The sequence below is a fragment of the Pelodiscus sinensis genome, chromosome 3 (genome assembly GCF_049634645.1).
Source record: "Pelodiscus sinensis isolate JC-2024 chromosome 3, ASM4963464v1, whole genome shotgun sequence".
NCBI classification, from domain to species: Eukaryota; Metazoa; Chordata; order Testudines; family Trionychidae; genus Pelodiscus; species Pelodiscus sinensis.
The window spans coordinates 84,745,474-84,770,075 of NC_134713.1; the positions used below are offsets into that span (position 1 = coordinate 84,745,474).

General features: G+C 43.2%; 1 protein-coding gene across 7 annotated transcripts in view; it reads right to left on the minus strand.

Moving 5' to 3' along the window:
• The window catches only part of CEP85L (centrosomal protein 85L), a 229,318-nt gene that overhangs the window by 122,734 nt on the left and 81,982 nt on the right, over positions 1 to 24,602 (minus strand). For all 7 annotated transcript variants that reach the window (XM_075924054.1, XM_025184651.2, XM_025184650.2 and 4 more), the window contains one exon: positions 24,090 to 24,251. In XM_075924054.1, coding sequence (XP_075780169.1) covers positions 24,090 to 24,251 — 162 coding nt within the window. The remainder of the gene's footprint in view (positions 1 to 24,089; positions 24,252 to 24,602) is intronic.

A 24,602-nucleotide genomic window follows, 5' to 3' on the forward strand; every position in this document is an offset into this window, starting at 1 on the left:
TGCGGGGGGGGAGGGCGGGGGAGTGGCAGATAGCTTTTAAGCCAGCTACCCCCAGCACCAGCTCTCCTCCCCCCTTGCTGCTTCTGATAGAGGGACTAGTTGACTATCTAATAAGCTTTTGTTGATCGGATAGTCGACTAGTTGCTTACATCCCTAGTTCTAATGATAATAATTAGAAGAATTCTTGCACCCGGGGAGGTGGGGAAGCAGAACCATTTTGCGCAATGCAGTCTCTAATGTATTTTCTTGTGTTACCAAAGAGTAGCAGCAAATCCCTAACATAGCAAATTGTACTGGCATTCAACCCATATCCAAGCTACAAGGGTGAAATCTGAAACTTAGCACACGATAGCAATTTCAGAAGCCAGAGAAAGAGCTTTACATCATCGCTCAGGAAACAGAGGAGGTAATGGGCTCCTGATGCACTTCAGCTTCGAGGGCAGAAGATAGAAGGGCACAAATGACTCTTGATAAACAGAATGATTCACATTCTATAAAAACCTGAGCAATTACGCTCAGTTTAAATTCACAGAAAACAGCATAACTGGAATGGTGAAATACAGGGCAAGTGTAAAAACACAAATTTGTTTGGTGAGAATATAATCCTCAATATTGAACATGCAAAAAACAATTTTTAAAATGCTAAATATTTTTACCACTGTGTTTTATCTGCACTTGTTTGTACTCATAAGTTATTATACAAAAATTATGCCAAACATTTCAGTTCCGTGATTGTGTGTGTGTGTGTGTAAAGGACCTTGAGAGGTCTTCTACTTCAGTCTCCTGTACTCATGATTAGACATGTAAAATGTCATTTAATTAGTGGCCTGGTTAAATGTTACATACCGTATTTTCTGGCGTATAGGGCGACTGGGTGTATAAGACGACCCCCTATCTTTTTAATTAAAAGATAGGGTTTCATCTTATACCCCAGCGCCCCTCCGCCTCCTTTGCTCCCGGTGTCCCTGGTCTGCTGGAGATGGTCCCCAGCAGACCAGAGGCACCGGGAGCAAAGCCGCCAGGAGCGCCTGGGCTGCCCCCCCCCCCCCCCCGCCGGAGCCCCGCCATGCGCGCCTGGGATGCCCCCCCGCCGGCTTCCCCCGAGGCTTTCAAAGCCGCGGAGGGGCTCCGGCGGGGGGGCAGCCCATGCGCGCCTGGGATGCCCCCCGCCGGCTTCCCCCGAGGCTTTCAAAGCCGCGGAGGGGCTCCGGCGGCGGGGCATCCGGCGTACAAGACGACCCCCGATTTTTGGGGGATGTTTTTTAACATCAGAGGTCGTCTTGTACGCCGGAATATACGGTAACCACTTAAACAGCATCCTGCGAACAGGGGACCCAGCTAGGCTGCAGCAGCCCCCCACACTGCAGCCAGTTAACTGGTAACTCATAAGCATCACCCTTATCTGACCGGATTCCACAACCTTCCCAAGCAACTACCGTGACAGTTAGGAATTTTTTCCTAATGTCTACCCTAAATCTCTCTTGCTGGAATTTAAACTCACTGCTTCTTGCCCTATTGACAGACATTAAAGGGAACAATTTTTCTCCCTCTTCCTTGAAACAACATTTTATGTACTTGAAAATTGTAAGGTCTCCTCTCAGTCTTCTTCCAAACAAACCCCATTTTTTCCTCAGTCTTCTCTGATGGGCCATATTTTCTGCATCTTTAATTATTTTATTGCTCTTTTCTGGACTTTCTCTAATTTGTCCACATCTTTCCTGAAATATGGCACCCAGAACTGGACACAATAGGCCTCAGCTGGAGTAAACAGCACAGAGCAGAGAGGAAGAATTCCTTCTTGTGTCTTGGTTAACACATCCCAGAACAACCACTTTTTTTGTAAGTGTTACACTGTTGACTCATACTTAGCTTGAGACACCTAGATCTAGCTTGTGACACCTAGATCTCTTTCCGGAGTATTTCTTCCTAAGCAGTTGTATCTAAGTGGAATACTTTGCATTTATTGTATTGAATCACATCCTATTTCAGATAATTTCTCCAGTTGTCCAGATTTATTCTGCACAAGGGGAAGGCAGGAGAGCAGCAGCTCCTGATGCTAGAAGCACAGCACATTGCTCTTCACTCCCTCCGTCACAGTCCCCTCCAGGTGTATGGGCAAGCAGAACCTGAGTCACCGCCTCCCTGCCTACACATGGTCCTCAGCCAGAAAGGAGGAGAAATCTGGACACTCTCCATGTGTCACCTGTGAGAGTTTGCAGTCCTCCGCGGCCAGCCAGGAGCACTGTCTGGTACTACACCTGCAGCACACACCTCTGCAATGCCGCTTTGCACTCTCCTGATCACAGCGCCTTGGGTGGTTCCCTGGTCAGTGGTGTCTTGGGTGACCCACCACTAAGGCTGGCCTTGATTCTAGGATCTGAAAATATCTAACTTGACTGATGATTTTATTGTTCTTTCCCTATTTTAGACACTGATCTTGCCTTATTTTCACCACGCTAGATGTCCAATAACTGCTAAACTTTTTGGTGAAAACTGAAACAAAAACAGCTATTTAGCATTTCTACAATTGCCACATTTTCTGGTATTGTTACAAGCACAGAACATAATCACTAAACTACTGATAGTTGATACAATTTTCTGCAGAGGACAAAGCAAACAAATATAGGTTTTATCAATCACATTATAACTGTACGTACCATCCAATTTAAAATTTAGTTTTGTTCGTTAACTTCAAAAACATTATGATATTAAGAATTTCAGTAGCACGATCACTTAATATAGGCAATACACATTGGTGTGGATTTATAAGTGTTTCAGTAGCAGTAGCTCTGATCTGGTTGAGACCGCTAGGACAGGGGTGGGCAAATTCCAGCCGGCAGGCTGGATCTGGTCCACAGAGTTAAGCCCTGGTGGGCCCTCACCACTATGTTTACCTGCAACACCACAGGATCAGACAATCTCAGCTCTTGTTGGTCACAAATCGCTATTTGCGGCCCATGCAAGAGGTGGGACGCAGCGTCCCGATGCACAGCAATTCGTGGCCAATGAGAGCTGCGATCATCTAATACCTACAGAGGCACAGGTAAACACAGCAGTGGCATTCCACCAGGGACTAATTCTGGTGAACCGCCACCATTTTATTGACCACTCCAGCTCTAGGGTCTAATGCAATATTAATGTTAAAAAGTACTGTTGATGTATACTATAAAGATTACTACTGTTGAAAAGCTATTTTAGGAAAGCTAGAGTTCTGTTTATTAAACATTATTGAAATTATTTCTTAGATCAGTGGTCCCCAACACGGTGCCTGCGGGCACCATGGCGCCCGCGGGGGCATTTGTGTGCGCCCGCCAAGTACTAGGGGCTGGCCTGGCCCCAGGCATGTGGCGCATACATGGTGCCAGAGCTGGCCCTGGGCGCATGGCTCACAGTGAACGCCAGCCCCGGGAGCGCCGCAAATTGGCCGCCCGCGCTCTGGGCGCGCAGCGCTTGGGGGGGGGAGGGCGCCAGCCCCAGACACATGGCGTACGGTGAGTGCCGGCCCTGGGAGCGCCACGAATTAGCCACCCGTGCTCTGGGCGCACGGCGCATGGGGGGGGGGGACACCGGCCCCGGGCGCACAGCGCTGGGGGGGGGCATGCTGGCCCCGGGCGTGCGGCGCTTGGGGGGCCCCGTGCCCGGGCACGCGGCTATGGGGGGGGGCGCTCCCGGGCGCGCACAAGTGTCCCGCCCCCTGGCGCCCGGCAGCCTCAAATGGTTGGGAACCACTGTCTTCGATCCTTCCACCTGTAAAACTTTTAGAAACCCAGCAGCAGTTCTACATAAAATATTTGACACCTCTAGTACTTTAGCTTCACCCTTGCCCATTAATTCAGAAAAATGTTACCTTCTAATTATGCTGTCGTTTCATGATCTTCAACAAAATATGGCCCCCGCACATGGTAAATCCTGCTACAGATACTGGAGTGGGGAAAAAGTGGGGGGTGTAGCTGTTAGGATTAACCAGTGAGCCTAGTCTTATTGATTGTGTAAATAGCTACATGGTAACATCCTTAGAAACTACACAGTCTGGCACATTGATTTAACTGTCCCACATGGATTATTGACTTGTAAATTCCATAATGTCAAATTCACCCACAGTGAACAGACTACACAAGTAGTCCTTGACCCCAATTCTAACTAAGCAATAGGAAGAAACGTAAAAATGCCAGCTAATCTTCAGAGTTAGTACAGAAATAGGCTTCATAGAAAGACTTGAATGTGAGCTGTAGTGCCTTGTAAACCAGCATCAAGAAGAGTATGCTGGGTGAGATGGCAGCATGAAGGAAAGGAAGAGGTGGTCAATGAATGGACAAGAAGAGCTCTGAAGATAGCATAAGTAGTGGACTAGAAAGAAAGCAGAGGAGAGCATATGGTAAGAGAACACTCAATGTTCTGCCCACATTACAGGGAAAAAGAACATCCAGTCAGAGAGAAGTCACAATCACCACATTAATGAGTTATCTGGAGACTTCATTCCATTGTGTTTATTTTCAAGTCAATATTGTATAGTAACAAAAACACATCAATGTCATGATAAGTCAGTAATAAATGTAGACAAATTCCACTTGTTAGCCGTACAAACTCAACAACTGTTTCCTCCTAGGTGATCTGATCATCTTAGGAGCACTGTTAACTTCCATACAAACTGTTGAGACTACATCAATCAACTTCATCATCTTTCTAAGGTTACTTACTAAGCTACAGTGCAAAGGATACACTAGTAACAAAAATATTTTGTAAATAAACCAATGACCTTTAGGTTGTAGGCCATTACTAAACTTCTAGCAAAATATAACTGAAGTCTATGGCAGGTCCTGGTAATCTACTGTTGAGGACAAATAATCCTAGTTTGAAAAAGTTAACATATCTGTAATTAAATATCCAGATAATTTCCACAGGCAATGCTGAATAACTCACACTAGAGTAATTTTAACTTTGACAAGGCAGATGAAATAATATCTTTTATCAGACCAATTTCTGTAAGCTTGAAAGGTTGTTTCTCTCACCAACAGAAGTTGGCACAATAAAAGGTATTACCTCAGCCAACTGGTTTCTCCAATATCCTTAAATCAACACAGCAAAAAACCACAATGTAATCATATGTATTAGCAATCAAAGACCTTCATTTTCCAGCATCCTTTTTCTATTAATAAATTAGTACAAATAATCTAGGTCATGCACTGACAGTTCTCACCCAGTATAATTACCAAGCATCCTTCTGAACGGGTCAGCAATTCTCCCTAAGCCACATGAAGTCCCACCTCTAAGCACATTCCTGCTAAAATATTCCTATTTCATTGCCTCCACTAGAGAGTGAATACACTACCCCCTTTTCCAAAAACAAAAGGAAAAACTATGTAGCACTTTAAAGACTAACAAGATGGTTTAATAGGTGATGAGCTTTCATGGACCAGACTCACTGGACAAAGACTAGCCAGGATTGCAAAGTCAAAGCTGATCTACATGGATCAGTGAGTGCAGGATACCACCTCGAGAGCAGATAGCCAGCCCAATATGCTTATCACTTTTCTATATCTTTATAATAGCTAAGACTAGTATTATATTTTTTCATGCAACAAGTAACATTATAGCTGCTCACAAAAAACTTTCCTATGTTCCGCCTTCTGTTTAACTAAAGCCCAATATACACTTGCCTTTGTAAAGGAGTAAGCATGCCTTGGTACCATTCCATGTAACACTCTTAACTGTTGCCAAGAGAGTGTAACACAAAAAGAAGAAACTTATTTTCTGAACTTCAGTCCAAATCAAAATAATCAAGTTGGGCTACAAAGATTTTTTTTTTTTTACTTCTAGTCAACTTGATTTCCCTCTAATTGCAGTAATCTCTGACAGACTCTGAAAGGTCTGCAGTCTCCAAACCAGAAATCAATACAACATGCAGTCAGGGAAGACGCCTCACTTCTTAGTGTGTGACCAGGCTGCATGTCTGGCCTTTTCTTTAGTTTCAACATCTTTCGTTTTCTCCTGGGAATTTTAAAATCAATGGCAGGGTACTCCACTTTCTTCCAGCTCTCGTTTTGAGAACCCATTTTTAAATCAGTTAATTCAGAAGTGTCAATATAGTATGAATAATGTATGACTAGAGAATGGGTTTAAATAACGGATGACCATTACTTAGACCAAGGCTATTAATTTACCTTTTGAAGTAACAGGGAGCCGGATCATGCAAGTTTCAGAAATCTTAATTCCCCGCAGTCATGCAGAAGCTCAGGATTAGGGATGTCGACATGTAGACAACTATACAATTAACTGATAAACCTGGGCTTAACAGTAAATTTTGTCAACTACATGCATTCCCTTGCCTTGCTGCCTCTGTATCAGAGGCAGCAAGGGGAAGAGCAAGAGCTGTGGAGAGGGCGAGGGGGACAGGCCAGAGGAGATATGCGTAAGGAGCTGGCTTTCAAGCAGGCTCCCATGCACAGACCAGCTCCACCTACTGCTCACCCCACACTTACTGCCTCCTACAGAGACAGAGGCTGCGGGGGCGGGGGAGGAGAAGGGCCAGGCAGGAGCCAGTTCCCCCCCTTCCCTCCCAGCTCCAGCTCCCTGGTGCTGCCTCTCCACTCCCGTGCTGCTGCCTCTATCAGAAGCAGCAACACAAGATGATAAGCAGAGCCGGTCTGCGTGGAAAGCCAGTTTTTAAATTGGCTCCCCGCAAGGACTGGCTCCTGTCTGCCACTCTGTGCTGTTGCCTATGATAAAGAGGCCACAGCGCAGGGTGTGGCAGGAGGCTACCCAGGAGTGAGTTGGGAGTGCACTGGCTGCCAGCCCCACTAAAATTTCATGAGGGTTACACAACTATTCAGTTACACACTATCTAACACTCCTACTAAGGATAGGCCCATTAGTTGCCAAAAATCAGTACTTTCAAATTGAGAAGTAATGGAAGATGTTCCCCTTAGTTTTCAAGCAAAACGGTCACTCCTTCCCTGAGAACATTCAAGTTCCCAGTACAGTTTCAGACTAAGCTGCAGGCAGAAGAAATCGAGAAGTAGTTCGTAATCTGCAGCCTAAGATCTATTTGATAAAATTAGCTACTCTTCAGATCCAATAATAAGCAATTTGTCATTTATTTCCAAAGGAGATTTAACAACCCTAATGAGGTAAATGCACAAGTCTGAGTCTTTTCTGTCATTCTATTTTTATGTGTTCACGTCAAGATGATTTGTTTTTCTTGTGTGTGTGTTTTTTAAAATCACAGACCACATAAGATTCATAACATTAGTAGAGTAATGTGCTTTCCTTGCATGAAAGCAGTCTGCAACAGTGCAGTAAAAGGCAGGCAACTTCAATGCTAAAAGGTGTCACAGGCCTTACATACCTGCAGAGTTATGTCCCTTCAAGCTCCTACCGGGAACAATGCAGCCTTCTGAACCCATTTTTGCAGTGTTTTGGCCATATCATTCCATACCATGGCCCTAATCCTGTAGCAAAAGCCAAGTCAGTCAATCCTAGTGCCTGAATGGATCAAAACCAACTAAAATAGGGTATGTCTACACTACCCTCCTAGTTCGAACTAGGAGGGTAATGTATGCATACCGCACTTGCTAATGAAGCCCGGGATTTGAATTTCCCGGGCTTCATTAGCATAAGCGGGGAGCCGCCATTTTTAAATCCCCGCTGCTTCGAACCCCGTGTAGCGCGGCTACACGGGGCTCGAACTAGGTAGTTCGGACTAGGGTGCCTATTCCGAACTACCGGTACACCTCGTTTCACGAGGAGTACCGGTAGTTCGGAATAGGACCCTAGTCCGAACTACCTAGTTCGAGCCCCGTGTAGCCGCGCTACACGGGGTTCGAAGCAGCGGGGATTTAAAAATGGCGGCTCCCCGCTTATGCTAATGAAGCCCGGGAAATTCAAATCCCGGGCTTCATTAGCAAGTGCGGTATGCATACATTACCCCGCTAGTTCGAACTAGCGGGGTAGTGTAGACATACCCATAGGGCTTTGCACTCTCTGCACATTGCCCAGCACAATCTCACAGCTCCCACTGGCCAGAAACCAGCCAATCAGAGCTTCTTGGGCTGTGGCAACATACGGCCCCTGCAACTGGCCACTTAGAGCGTTATGCAGGGATGTGGCAGTGAGGAAGCCTGCCCCAGGGTTCTGTTGGGATGCTGGCCGGTAGCCACCTAAGGTAAGCGCCTTCCAGCCACAGCCTACACCTGGCATCCCCATCTCCCAGTCCCAGGTCACAAACCCAACCCCCTGCACCCCCTGTCAGGTCACAACCCCATTCCAGACTCTGCACCCATTATGGCCTCTCCCTATTCTATGAAAATTGACTTATGAATATGAATATGCATATCTCAAAGCAGGGCCGGCTCTAGGCACCAGCAAATCAGGCAGGTGCTTGGGGCAGCACTTTGCCAGGGGCAGCATTTCAGGTAAGCAGTTGGCGCCGTCCCCGGCAACGCCTAGCCCCGCCATGCTGATTTTAAAGGGCCGCGGGAAACGCCGCAGCTGCGCAGCCAGCTGGCACCAATGCATGCCCGGAGTCTGCTAGCCACCCGTCTCCTCTCCTGCTCCTCCCCGGCAGTTGCTAAGCAGCCGGCGCCACCCCCAACAATGCCCTGCCCCGCTGATTTTAAAGGGCCGTGGGAGACACTGCAGCTGCATAGCTAGGGATACCAAGTAGACCCCTCGCAAAATACCGGACACACTTGATTGTGCGTGGCGGGGGAGGGACCGGCTGGGAGGAAGGGGGATGGGAGGAGGGCAGGGGTCGGGGCCGCGGTGCTGGCCGGGAGGAAGGGAGGCCGGGAGGAAAGGAAGCAGAGCTGGGGGGAGGGGGGGGAGATCAGGGACCACAGGGCTGGCTGGGAAGAAGAGGGGCGGGAGGCGGGGCTCGTGGGAGGGGTGTCGGGTGCCTCGGGGCAGGCTGGGAGGAGGGGGGGCAGGAAGCAGAGCTGTGGGAGATTGAGGGCCAGGGGCCGCACTGGCCCCCGGAGTCCAACAGGCCGCACCCCCGGCAGGCACTCCCTCTAGTTGCTAGTAGAAGCCGGGCAGGGGGAGTGGCTGGGAGCCACTCTCCCCGCCTGGCTTCTGCACGCAACCAGAGGCTCCCAGCTGGGAGGCGGGGCCGTGATTGGCACTGGGAGCCTCTGGTCGCGTGCAGAAGCCGGGCGGGGGGAGTGGTTGGGAGTTCCAGCCACTGCCCCCGCCCCACCCCGCCCGGCTTTTGCACATGACCACAGGGCTCCCAGCGCCAATCGCGGCCCCGCCTCCCAATCGGTCCCCCGCCCCCACCAGGCTTCCGTCCGGCACCCAGCCAGAAATTCAGAAAATACCAGACGTTGCACATCTCCGGTATTTTCTGAATTTTTCTACCAGACAGAAGGCGCAAATTCCAGACTGTCCAGTAGAAAACCGGACACCTGGCAACTAGCGCAGCCATTACTGGCACCATGCGCACCCGGCCCCGGAGCCTGCTGGCCGGCCCTGTCTCCTAAGTCCTGCTCCTCCCCAGCAGCCGCTACCTCCTCCAAGAGCTTCTCCACTCTAAGCGGAGGCTCCACTCCGCCAGACCCGCAGCCTGGACCCGGCCATCAGCCACCCCCCCGCCTACATCATGTGGAAATCCCAGGTAGGACGTCCCCTTCCTAGGGTTGCCAGGTGTCTGGTATTCACCCAGACAGTCCGGTATTTTCGCCTCCTGTCCGGTAAAAAAAATTTAGAGAATACCAGACACCTGAGACGTCCAGTATTTTCTGATTTTTTCCCCCAGCCAGGAGGCAAGAATGCCGGACACTTGCCAACCCTACAAACACTCAGCGCTTGGCCTTCCGTCCCCAGCCCTCAATACCCTCAGCCCCCATGCTTACCTGGTCCTACAAAATGGCTGCCGGCCGAAAGACCTAAGGGAAGCTCCCCTGTTCCTATCCATGCACTCACTCTTAAAGGGGACATGCTGTTTTATTTTAAATTTTTTTTTTTTTTTGGCTTAAGTGTTGGAGTCCTTTTTTTTTTTTTGCTCAACAACTTCGGTGTCCCCCCCCCCCCGCAAACAGAATTTTTTCCCGGTGTTGTAGTTTTTGGTTTTTTTGTGGAGCGGGGGGTAGGGAGTGGCCAAAAAATTTTTTGCTTGGGGGGCAGCAAAAAACCTAAAGCCAGCCCTGACTCAAAGACACTTTATGCAAAATGCATTATGTGCCTTTTCAATTTTGACAAAACAGGAGCCATTGGCAGTTCTGGACCTGATTCAACTGCCTTCTGATTCTCAACCATAGCCCACAGAACTAATAATGCTTTTAGTGTCTGTTATAATGGCGCTTGCCACCTTTCTGAGTCTAATGACTGGTCAATTTCCAATTTATGTTTAATTGCCTATTAAAATTCAACCCCCCAATTTTCCTTTCCAGGATTTCATGTGCCTTAGAACAGAAGAAGTTTTCACACTATAAGGCCACTCCTGTAGCACTCAGACAAATGCACTACTTATTAACTGTCACTAATAGCTGATGCCTTTAGAGTTATTGGTTTGATAATGAAGTCTGAAATCCCTCTCTCCCCCTTACATACTCAATCAAAACTAAGTATTTAATGTTAAATTTTTTAAAAAATTAAAAAACACAACTAAATCTGTCCCACTTCTCCTTAGGAATTCAGAAATAAGCCCTGTTTTGCAAATACAGGCAGTCCCCGGGTTACGTACAAGATAGGGACTGTAGGTTTGTTCTTAAGTTGAATCTGTATGTAAGTCGGAACTGGCGTCCAGATTCAGCCACTGCTGAAACTGATCAGTTTCAACAGCGGCTGAATCTGGACGCCAGTTCTGACTTACATACAGATTCAACTTAAGAACCCCAGGCATCCCCAAGTCAGCTGCTGCTGAAACTGGTCAGTTTCAGCAGCGGCTGACTTGGGGACGCCTGGGGCAGAGCAGCTGGGGTGCTGCTGGGTTGGTCCAGTAGCGCCAAGGAGCGGTGCTGCGGGACCAACCGGCAGCGCCCCACCTGCTCTACCACAGGCCCGGGGCTTTGCTCCAAGTCTCCCTGGTCTGCTGGGGGGGGGGGCCACTAGCTGCGCCCCCCCCCCCCAGCAGACCAGGGACACAGGGAGCAAAGCCGCGGTGGCGGCGGGGTGCTGCGCCTCTGAGGCTTTGCTCTGGCAAAGCCTCAGAGGCGCGGGACCCCTCCGCCTCCCGGCTTTGCTCCAGGTGTCCCTGGTCTGCTGGAGACGGTCCCCAGCAGACCAGGGGCACCCGGAGCAGCTTTTCTCGCCCCAGAGGTCGAGGTGGCGGGACCGCTGCGCTCTGGGCGGTCCCGCTGCCTGCGAGCTCCGGGGCAAGAAAGCCCCGTTCGTAAGTGCGGATTCATGTTACTGACTTTTGACATAAGCATGCTATCATGTCTCAATCAAATGGGCTCAGTTTACAAATACAGATTTTTTTTCTTACTGGCAGTACTATAATGATGCACAGGAAGGAACAGAATTGAACTCACACATCATTTGTGCTGGTTCTGCATTGCTAACAAAAGTAAAACCCTTTCTGACATTAACACCAGCAGATAGAACTGACTACATTCAAAAAGCAGATCTACTGCTTAAAAAGGCAACACTTTTATAGGGATGCTTTTTTCAAAGTAACCTTACTTTAAAATGCCCTTTTCACCCTATTAAAAATATATAGGGTGACTGCGTAAATGTTCATACATCACTGAGCATAACAATCCAAAATCCTTACTAGGATCTTTAGAGTGATCCTGCAATAAAATAATAGGAAAGATGTAAATCTTGCTCTGAATTGAAAGCAAATAATTTCATCATTTTAATGCTAGTCTACAAGAATGGTTCTGAATAAAAATACAAACTATTTTTAATCTCTGATAGCAATGGGATAAGCCTGGTGCAAGAGGATGCACCATTAATAATCTATCCATGTTTCACATAATCCAGTAAACATCCACAGGATGTTTAGTCTTATGATGCATGGGCTCATATCAACAACAATAAATTGTGCTCTCTTTTAGCAATGGCAGCTCAAGTACAAGTAAGTGTATTTGTTCTACACAGCAAGACCTATTAAATAAAATTTGCACACTAGCCAGCTCTTTAGCAATCTAGACGTTAGGCACAAGGATGTAATTCTAGACCACTGAGACATTGCATAATTTTGGGCAGAAATGCCAAAAATACGTAACTAAAGAAACAAAAATTTCTCATCCTTCTCACATGTTGATAGAAACTGTGCTAATTATTTTGGATAAAGCAGTTTAGAAATATATACACCTTGGACATATTTGAGATCAACATACACCCATGTGCAAATCTGCTAAACGTTTTCATTTGAAATACTGACCCAGATTGTTGCATTTAGTGCATGGAACTTGCCAGATGAGGTAAAGATGGGTTGACCTACAGAAAGGATCCAGATTTCCTCCTAGGTGCTCAGTGCCAGCTACAACACATATTTAAAAGGTCTACACAGCATCCTGACAACTGCTGCCTGATGCAGGAGGACTCAGGGCCAGAGCTCCACTTTCATTCTGTCCTGCTCCCTTTTTGGTAGTTACTGCTTGATGGAATGCTGGTGGAATGGGAGAAGAACCTGTGCTTCAAATGGGAATATACTCCCGTCAGGAGCACGAAGGTGCTGTGGAGAACAGGAGGAGAGAAGAATCTCTGCAACCTCTTGTTATGGTTGTCAACTTTCTAACTGCAGAAAATCGAGTACCTTTGCCCTACACACTGTCCCTGCCCACAGGCACCACCTCCGCAGCTCCCACTGACAACATCCCCAGGCAGTGAACACAAATCAGACATCTATAGAGGTAACGCATAAACCTGTAGGGAAACACTTTAACCTCCCTGGACATTCAGTAATGGATTTAAAAATAGCCATCCTGCTACCAAAAACAAACAAACAAACAAACCAAAAAACTTTAAACTCAACTTACAAAGAGAAACAGCAGAACTGCAATTCATTTGCAAATTCAATACAATTAAATTAGGACTGTAAAAAGATTTAAATTGGTTCTCTCACTACAGAGGCAATTTCCTGTCTCTTGGCATTCACACCTCCTCATGAGCTGTTGTGAGTGAGCCACATTCCCCCAGTCTGAATTGGCTTCATTAACACAGGTCCTGAACTTGGTAAGTAACTTCCTTCTTTTCCTACATGTATACTCCTGCCTCTTTAATTTCCATTCCAATTCAGCTGATGAAGTGGTTTTACCCATGAAAGCTTATGTCCTAATAAATCTGTGAGGTTCTAAGGTGTCTCAGGACTCCTTATTTTTGCAGGAGGGGAGTTATAAAACAAAAAATTTGTTACTGTCTAGGGAAAAGTCAAATATATGATTTAGGTAGTTTGTTCCCTCAGGTCATTCTTTTCCCTGTCGCTAGAAAAAATGTACTAGAAATTTATTCTTACTTGCATTGAAGTGGATATAAAAGGGGTTGATAGCTAAACCAGGAATGAGTTTTCTGGTTAACTATCATGTCTTATTTTTCTGATCTGTGCAACTAAAATTTTGGGAAAGGCAGTAACTCAAAAAGTTATGAACTACCACTTTTTCTACAGAAAAATTGTAAAATAACTTTTGTGTTCTCTATAAAAACTATATATGGCATCTTTCACAAATACTTGTTTTCATAACCAAAATACTATGCATAGATCTTTGGGCTAAAAGCATACAGTATTACTCCAATAACAGCACAAAAGGATAAAATCTTAATAAAAAAAACCTTATGGAGTAATTTTCCCACTTTACATCACGTGATTTCCAAATAAAGCAGCAGCAAGTAAGTAGTTTAAAAGATTTTGATCGTTTGCAGATCAATGGGGGTCTTAACATAAGCCAATAAACTTCCATGTAGCCTCCATATGGTCACCTTATCACAGGAGATTTGTCAGCGGCCTGGAGGTAAAGGTACATTTAAGGATTTCACAGTAATGAGAAGACTTTAATGCAAGCTTTCTCTCTGGGGGAAAGATTGTGTTTTCCTGTCCACATGCTTCATCTTTGATATTCTCTTTTCCCTTTGCTTGCTCAACTCAGAGTGAAAGAATATTGGACTCAAAAGACCTGCATGCAGAAAGGAGAATAGTTCTGACTTCTAAATTATATCTTAAAAACAAACAGCAAAACATAAGCATTGCAGTTATATGCCTAGAGAGACAGTATGCACCACTTATTACATGAATACATAACCCTCAATGTAATACCAAATAAAAATACTTGCTTTACAGTCCACTCTTTAAAAATTCTTTTTCAATATATGTATTTTTTGAAAATGTTAAGACATCGAAATCAGTTAATGAACCTTAAAGCCTTAAGAGCATTCAGACTTATTTGGGGTCTGTAAAATTGTTTCATTATTCTTCTATAATAAAATGCTGACATTTCATTATTTTTTTTCCTATTTAAAATAGCTAAATCTTGATTGACTTGTAAAGAACAATTAAATCCTTTTTCATCATCTTAGTAGTTCTTGGCATTTCACTGAAGGTTCTCCTGTCTCCAGTAAATAGAAAGCCTCCAGAATTTTGTTCTGTTTCTTCACCAGTGTTTGTACTGGTGATATTGCCTGCTTGTTTGCAAAAGATTTAGAAGGCAACAAATGTTAAGCAACAAGTTTAATTCAGGTCTGTGTTGTACCCAATCATCAACTGTTGCTGCTCAAACCTGGTCACATAGGGCTGTCTGACATAACCTCAAAGTAAGCAATAACTTTTAAGCATGTACTAACAAAAAGGTGAACGAGGAGTTTCCCAACATTTTCACAATGGCACATTGTACCAGAATGAATACATCAGCTTGCACCAAAATGACTATAGCCATAAGTTTGAACATTTCAAATAAAAAACAAATTTAAGAATACGTACTTGAAGTGGAGTTTCCATTCCTCTCCCTACCACTAACTTGCACTGGTGCCTCTTGAACATAGCTAGAAAGTGAAGTAAGAACTTCTCTGACACTGTTGCTCTAAAACTCAGTTATGGAAAAATACAAGAGTGTAATGATAGCAAAGTTATGAGAAATCCCAGGAATGCAAAGAGAATGTACTGAGGTTTATAAACTGCAGTAGGATTTTAATCTAAAATTCTCCAAAAATACTTTCCCCTGCTGATAACCCTATATTATGACAGCTAAAATACAAGGATTAGAAACTAAACTCAGTTCACCTCTACCCCTCAGATATCAGACTCTTCTTATGATGTGACTACTGCAACACTGACATACTGCATGGGATATGGAAAATATTCTTACTGTTCTGCACCTTAGCAGAACATTGTTTTGTTTCTTTCTCTGCTGCTAGACACTGTTTGGGCAGGAGCTACAGACGCATTCTCACCAAATACAGTAAAACTCCAATAGTCTGGCATCCAATTGTACGGCACTCCTGATAGTCCAGCATCAAAATGGCAAGAGCCTAGTGAGTGAGCTTCAGCAAAAAATGAGTCAAGGCAGCAGCTGAACTGAGCGAAAAGGGTTAAAAAAACTAAAACATTACAGTATATTGTATACAGTATGTACAATAAAAAAAGGTTAAAAACACTTTATATACAGTATATACTGTATACAGTATATATATAACCAGTTTATAGTACTTCCTGATAGTCCAGCATATCCGATAATCTGGCACCTCCTAGGTCCCAAAGGTTCCGGATTATCGGAAGTCTACTGTACCTTGTTTAAAAAAAAAAAACCCACAAACAACCAACTACTGAATATATATTTAGCTGAAATGAAGACTCAAGCCCTTAAGAGAAAATTCTCCAAAACTGAAGAATGGCAAAAAGGAGAGACCCCTGTGGTCCTGATATATGAGCCCCTGAACAGTTTCTTCATTGCCTCCTGTATACTATGGAGACAAGCTAGTGGGTTTCTTCATACTTGAGAGGCTTAGTTACAGTTACACTGGCAGGGAGGGATGGGCATGCCTAGCAGATCCAGGAATTTCAAAGACCCACTGACCACGAACACTGTGGGACACAGGTGACACTTAGTCCATGGTTTCCATGCCCTCCCACATGCTTAACTCCAAGCAAAAGAGCTGTTTGCTCAGACTGCACAGGGAAACAGGGTTTCACCTTTCGTTTGTAGTACAATGTTTATGAGAAAATGAAAAATGTATACATTTAGAAAAATAAATCTTGTCCTTAAAAAAACCCTGAAATTATTAAAAATTCCTTGCTAGGTTCTCCTTCTCGTGTTCATCACCACTCTTGAATGGACTGCTCATTACAAATTAAAATTTCTAGTGCTGTGTCCGGTTTCAATCCCTACAGAACATACAGCTGTAGTAAATAATAAAGTGGCACAAATTAAAATGAAGGAGAAACTGGAAAATTAAGCCTCTAATCGTTAATTGAAAGAGCTGTCCTAGTATTTATATTTATGAATTAAATATATTTATCCTGGCAATTCAAATTTATGAAACAATATGAATAAACCCTCAACAATTATGCTCTTAATTTGTACTTTTCATGAAGTAGACACACTCACTTCATTCATTGTACTTCAATCATAGAGAAGAAATTTTCCTTATGACCAGTGGCTTAAGTATATAAAAGTGGGAATAGGGAACAAATACAGTGACTGGAGGGCTAACAGAACTGCCAGGCCCCTGGGCAAGAGGGCAGGAGGCAGCTCTACGCTACTGGAAGGGGCGAGGCCTCAGGTGGAAGGGGCAGGTTTTTGCACCACCTGGACCGCAGTCACCTGGAGTGTGCCACCTAAGACTCCGGTAACAATTTAAAAGGCCCACAGTTCTTGCTGCAGCCACATTAGCAGTGGCAGCAGCCAGGAACCATGGGCCCTTTTAAATCACCAGACCCCAGGGCAGTTGTCCCCTTTGTCCCTCCCCAACAGCGGGCCTGAAAGTGACAATACAAAAAAAAATTAAAAATAATAGGCACAGAACTTTAGTCATAGCTCTCAAATCAAGTCTACCTACTAACTTCTACACAGTCAGTTCTATTCTGTATGAAAAAGCTAATCAAAACAGAACTTGGTTGAGCTATTGCTTCTAATCATCTTTTTGGTTCTGCAAATTTAGCATCCAATGAGCAGATGCCCAAGTAGTTTTTTTCTTGTTTTTTTAACGTCAAGCATCTCAGACTTCCAAATCATTCCCCTCCCCTAAATCTGGGCTATTCAGATTTATTTTCTTCACTGCTCTACATATGTAATTATATGCATCACACACACATACACACATCCTCCTCCTCGGTCTGAAAGGAATGGGGGGAGGAGAAGGAACAGAGAGAATTTACCTCTCGAGTCTATTACAGCAAAAAATTAAATAATCTATCTATGTTGCTAATTTCTTCACCATTGATGAGACCAATCTAAAAGAAGTCTTTACCTATGATTATCAAATATAAAGGAATATGCCATTCAGAAGCAAGCCTTGGAGACAGATTCTATTATCAGAACAATTTTTACACATGATATTAGTTGAGTCATCCCTCTATTGACATTGGTGAAAGTTCAGAATCTGACCCTTTCTTTCTGAGCAACTTTTTAATTTAATAAAAATCATAGTTAAAATCAACACGTACTATTTAAGCTACATTACTCAAATGGAATATTCCATGATAATTAGTTCAGTTCTACAGTGATGACAGCAATCTGTTTACATGACCACAATAAAAGGAGGAAGTCAATCAGTCTGGCTGCAGTGTGAATTTGGTGTGATAAAGCAATGACTGCAAATCCATCTACAAAGGCTGTGATATTTTCTCTGTAAAATTAGGAGCTGCAACTTCAGGCATCATCAATTCTTCTCATGCTTAGCAGAGAGGAAATCACTGCCTACAACACAAATTCACTTTACTGCTTGTTGCAGTACCTTGACTATAATGCAAGGAATTAAAAAGAAGCCATATGATTAGTTCAAGTAAAGCTGCCATTCACATTTAAACTTATGTAATTATACACAAAAACAAGGGGGCTACATCTAGGGATGTAAACAGATAGTCGACTACCCAATAAGCACAGGCTTATCAGGTAGTTGATTGACTACCTGACTACTCGATTCTACTCTACGCCCGCTGCCCCGTATCAGACAGAGGCAGCAAGGGCGGGGAGCAGGAGCCAATGCTGTGGAGAACCAGCACCATCTCCGCACTGCGGGGGAGAAAATGGGGGGACAGGGGAGGCAGAGCCGCAGCGGTCCCAGAGCCCAAGCAAGCTGGGACTTTTCAGTTCGGGCTAGTGCTGCTCCCAGGAGCTTACCCCACTGTGGCTCTACATTTTAAATGTAGAAAGAGCTCTGCGGCAAATATCTATTATTATATGTACTATTATACATCTATTTGAACAAAAGCCATGTGGAAGCATTAAGGTCTGTTACCACTTTAAGCATTTTTAAACTCAGTTTCAAATGAAGTTTCTTCACAAATTTTGGGATCAGGCTTTTTGTGAGAAACCAACAGAGTCTTTTTTCAGGTGTCTGTCTACTTGAACAAACTTATTTCCCAGTGTTGCCAACACAAACTTCTCAGTTGAGAAATAGATTTCTGCCATCTAAACATGAAGGGTACATGAAGTAGATATTAAAGTGGGATTCATAGGGTCCGATGCTTTGGCAGACTGACACACTGTGTTCCTACGAAAGAATTTCCTGCATGGGAGAAACATATTTATAAGTTGGATAATCTGATTTAAATCTTAAAACACAGTTGTATGCACACAAGTTGTGGTTGTAATGCGTACAATCATACACAAGTTCTGAAGACATTGGTTGGGAAGGGGTGACATGTTCTGTTGGTTAATTTTATTTTATATATTTTCAAGTAGGAGAACTTGAGCATTAGATAGATGCACCTTCTTATTTTTATATAAAAATGTGAATAAATGTTTTTGAAAATCTGATCTTTAGATATCTGCAGAAGTGGCCTTCAGGAGGACTGTCACAATTCTAACAATGGAACATCCCTTCGATTTTTTTTTTTAATACTTTTACTGCTGAACTTTAGAAAAAATGCATTATCCAGAAAAAAACAACAACAATTCAGCTATACATTATTGTGTTTAATTAAATGTTGTTTTGTTCAAAGGAGTAGATTTAGCACGAGATGTACAGTTATTATTCTTTGCATAAAGTTGGATTCTCTGCAATGTTAAACAATAGAACAGGAGCTTATTTTAAAAGGATGGTTGAGGTCCAAAGGGGACACACCTCACATTCTGAGCTGATTTTTTTTTTGTCACTATTACATCTAATTAGTTTAACTTGATAGCAACATTTCCAGGTACACATGGGATATGCCACAGCCTGCAGAAGCTGTTAAATTATGGTTTCCATTGCTTCTAACCTTTCTCTTCTTTCTCAAGCAGTTTCTTCGCCTTATATGCTATCCTTCATAGCTTCTTTTTGTAATGACTGAAGGATGCCTGAATGAATGTGCCTGCTTATCATAGCTTAGTGCAATGTTAAGAAAGATGGAGGATGTGTGTTCACTACCAGCACCACCAAATTTTAGTCAGAATGTAACCATTTGTCTTGATACAACTCAAGATGACATACTATAAAAGAGCACTGAGAGGCCTGAATTTTGGTAGACCTGACAAATGCCATTAGCTCCCATTATCTTTAGTGTACTCCCATTATCTTTAGTGTACTGTACTCTTAGTTTTCAGCTACACAATAAGCAAAGCTGGAAGCTGAAATCCATGTACTATCCTGAGTTAAATAGTCCCTAAGCCTTTGGATACTGGCAGGTCACAGACAGAAACTGATGGAGTAGTTCCACGACTGCACAGGAAGCCAAGAAACAAAGCCTCTCTCTTCTTGGTTTCCTTCCTTCCAATTTTGGAAAGCAACACTCTGCTCCTGTGAGTAAACTCCATTGTGTTGGATAGATATTATCTAACTTGACAGTCAGGAATGTGTGTTTCACCTAAATCTACACTAAATTGTTTTCTTTAAAAGAAACACTATCACCACTTTATAGGTAAAAGTGTCTTTTTCCTGACAGAGCAGAAGTAAATACTTAATGCTGGAGAAGTATTTATTCTTCAGTGGGATTCACTGGTGTTTTTTGGAAGCATCAGTGAGTTTGCACTTCTGATCATATGAATTGTGCCACAGGATGTGCCACAATGAAGGTAGTCAAGATGGTAAAACACCATGCTTCATGTAGACATTGACACATACTGAGAAGTCAGATGGGAGAGGCGGTGTTGTACACCTTTGTATGCTAGTGGCCCTAATCACCTGCTGGAGATAGCTAGCCATACTCCTCTTTTCAGAAAATATACAAAAATCTAAAGAAAATCATTCAGTGACAAAAAGTTTCTTGCCAATAAGCTCACACAAATCTTCATTGCAGAGTTAGCAATTATCTAAAGTCAAGAGATATAGCTAAGAATTTGGCCTCAATGTATGTTTACAAATCTATGTCCATCCCCATTTCTTGGAAAAAAAGTTAAAGAGACTCTGAGTGAAGATAAATATAGTAAATACAAAGCTTTACTAATATCAGATGATTAAGGTAGGATACATATTGAAGTCTGTTACCTTTTCAACATATAACATCTTTACTTTCCCATATACTCACTTTTCTCGGCATATACAATGCAACTCAACTGGTCAGTTTCATTTCCTGGTTTTCATATACAGTAGGGATGTTAGATATAGTGTAGTTTAATAGTCATGTAACCACATGAAATCCGAGCAGTTACACTTCCAGGGAACCTCCTGCAACCCTACACTGCTGCATCTGTATCAGAGGCTGCATCTAAACTACACCCCTCTGTCGGCAGAGGGATGTAAACTAGACATATTGAAAGTGCAAATGATTTAAATATCCCGTGCTTCATTTGCATAATAGCAGCTACCACTTTTTTTTTTTTAAGCGGGGCTTTTCATAAAAACTCTTCGACAGAAATGTACTGGAGTACAGAATCTTTCGAAACGGGGCATTTCTGTCGAAAATGCCCCACCTAAACTGCCGGGGGGGGGGGTTCTTCTGAAAAGCCCCATTTCGAAAAAAAGCGGCAGCCGCCATTATGCAAATGAAGCACTGGATATTTAACCCCCAGCTTCATTTGCACTTTCGATACGTCTAATTTACATCCCTCTGTCGACAGAGAGGTGTAGTTTAGAGGTAGCCAGAGGGTGCAGCGCAAGATAGCAGGCAGGAGCCGGTCTACCAGAGGAACCAGTTTAGAAGCAGTGACATAGAGGATGGTACCATGGAGCTCATGCTAGGAGGAACTGGCTTTTAAGGAGGCTCCCTCGAGCACAGGCTCCTGCCTGTCCCACCTTAATGCCTCTGTAGGAGGCAGTGGGGGGGAGGGGAAGGTGGGTATGCAGAGCCAGCACTTGTGGGGAAGCCTGCTTGAAAGCTGGCTCCTCGCATGGATCAGGCTCCAGCCTACCCTCTCACTCCCTTCTATCAAAAGCAGCAGCGTGAGTTTGTGGGGGGCAGGCAGATTCAATGCTCGTGGGGAGCCTGCTTAAAGCCAGCTCCTCATGGGCACCGGCTCCAGCTCTCTCTCTCCCCTAATACCGAGGCAGCAAGGGGAGAGAAGTATGTGTAGTCGACAAGATTAACCGATAAGACCAAGCTTATTGGTTAATCGTATAGTCAACTGCACATTGACATCCCTAATACACAGAACCAGCACAATACTATAATTGGCCTCCCAGTGCTGCAGGGGAACAGCTACATTTTAAGCAATATTGTCTCTTCCTCTTGGACATTATGAAACTTTTTCTGCACTCAATCTGAAAATGTAATTTGAATCTAAGAAAAAAATATTTGGAACTCTCTTTTTAAACTCTACAATTCCAGATTTAAAAAAGGAATGCTTTTGTAATAATTTAAACACATATTTAAAACTGATTTTACCAACTATTAAAGAAATTATGAAAATACAGTAGTAAAACAGAAAAATGGATCTTAAAGCAGTAACTTTAATTTCTTTCTTTGAATCAGACAACATATTACAGCATTGCATTTACTACAGCTCTGCACAACTGAATAAACCTTTTATTTTCAGAAAACTCAAGATATTGTTAACAATAATAAAATACATTTCTTTTAAAATTAAGAATAGTTTATTTTAGTAGCTTCAGAATAAGTGAGGTAATCTCACATTTCAGTCTCCCTTGAATTGCTAGAAGCTGTAATAATTTGCAGCGTTGTCAAAAAAATGTAAAAATCTTTTGTGCAGAATCTGTTCCCTAAGGACTGTTTCCCTAGCACCCACATTGAAAACAGATGGCTAGAACAGAGGGTCTGTAACTACAACCCTGGTCTGGCAATCCTATCAACACTGATTCAGCGATTCCAATTTGTTCCTGAAAGATGCAGTCAACTTTAAATTTAGTCAGTTAGAAAGAAGTAAATTCATATACTTTCTACCTATCCCCTCAGTCCTACAGCCTTGTATTTTATAATCACATTTTTCCTGAAGTCCTTTCCACTAACATGCACCTTTTCAAACAGCTAACAAGCCAGGGAACTAAGGGAAACTGAAACAGACTGTATATAAAAGCATCATTAAATGTAGAAATTATAGCAAATGGTAATTTGAGAGAGAGAAGAAATTAGTAGATCACCTGGAGCTCATGGTGTTAGAGCTGGATTTTGGTTTTTTTTAGAAGACTAGCAAGACAAACACCCACACAAGAGGGGAGAGAAAAGAACAACAAAGATAAAAAATAGTTTCTAGATAGTGCTTTCACTTGCAACCTCTTTTATGGAGAATCAAAGATACAGCACAGTCTTCTTAGTCACTCTGTGACCTGGAAAATTTGTGGGGGAAGGAAAATATGGTGGGGAAGGAAAAACATAGGGAACAGAGAAACAAACTCTTGCATCGCAGAAAGCATTTGGAACTTTGCAGAGCTGGCAAAGGTGGATATGTCATTTGGGTTCCTCTCTGCTCAGGACATCTCTTAGTGTATCAGGATGACAAAGGCTTGAAGTCCCAGGAAACACTGGAGGTGATGTCAGGAACTCAAAGGGGAAGGATGGGTAAAACAGCTAATCCTTTTAAAATGTTGTTTACAAATTAGACCTAGTTTTTAAACAAACCAATTCTGGTTTGCTAATTTTTGGTTATACACAGTCTTGCTTACCAGGAAAGATTTTTACACCGTTCTTGAATTCTATTAGTCAACCTTTTTATTTTGACTAATTTAATCTTTGTCTCTTTTCTACTTTTCCCTGTTAATAGTTGTTGTGACCTTTTTATAAAATTTTACTTATTTTTTACAGCTGAGCTGACAATCAGATTAAATAAGTAGGATTTCTCTAACTAGCTCTGACACAAAGGAGAGTTAAGAACTCACACAGATTGAAATACAAATCCATAACAATTAGCCAACAGAGAACATGTCTTCTCTGTACAGCAGTTATTACAGGACCAGAATACTCCTTCTCATCGTTAACCCACAGGAAGGGAATAAGGAGAAAAAAAAGGGGCTTCCAAGTATAGAAAGGCCCTCCAGAAGAAAGAAATACAGTACCAATGTGCATTACCTTACCCTAAAAAACCCTGTTGAAAAGAGGGGAACAAGAGTACACTAGGCCTATCCTTATTCAATACAGACCCAACTCATTCCTAATCCTTTTTCTGCTCTGGGGCACTCCATGCAGGAGTAGAAATATTACTGTTGTAGAGGTTAAACCCCTTATACTCATTGTGCGATAGGAGTAAGTTTGAGAAATCTTGGGGATACAATATGGCCCAAACTTAAGTTTTATCCCTCTCCAGATTTTTTTTTAATTTTAATGAATTTTTCCAGTTCATAAGATGCCCCATATTAAAATGCAATTTGCATTCCCAGAATAGAAGACAAAAAAGTACCTTAGAGACTTCTCTCCATCTCCCAGTCCTGTGACTTAACTATCTTTACTCCCAGACCACAGACTACTTTGTGATACAGAGAAGTTAAGGCCCACACAATAAAAGTTAACTAGATCTAACCAAAACAATTTCTCGACCCCCTCATAAAAATTGGCAATTTCATGTTCATTAACAATGTTGGGGGGGGAGTATTTTAAGATACATGTGATGTGGCCTTTAAAACATTTGAGTTCATCTGTTCTTCTCACAAGACTGATTAACTTCAGAATATAAAGAAGCTTCACTCACCTTCCACACTATCAGAACAGGAGGTCCCAATACCTGTATCCCCGCTGTCAGAAGCTATACTGTGTCTTCTGATATGGTTACTTCGGCTGCTCGATGGAATGGTTGTGGCCTGCCACAGTGATTCAGTACCTGGTAACCATCCCGCAGAGGAGTAATCTGGGCCTATAGAGAAGGAAGTCAGAAGTCTGTCATTCCACATACAGACCAGTGAAGTTAGGAATAAAGTTCCCATCAGGGCCCTGGGTACAGTCTGGCAAGATTGGCCTAAATGGTTCTGTAGCAATAGTTTCTGCAGCAATCCAAAAGTAGAAGATTAGGAATTCCCCAACCATTTCAGGAAAACAAAGATACACTCTTTTCTGGATTTAAATTTGAACTTGAAAAAACAAAAAAATGCACTGATTGTAGCAAGACATTTAAAATCATGCTATGCTGCCTGTCTTAAATTCACTCATCAACAAGCTGCAGAACTGTGTTAAATTGAGGAAATTGTAGGAAGAGAAGACAGAAGCT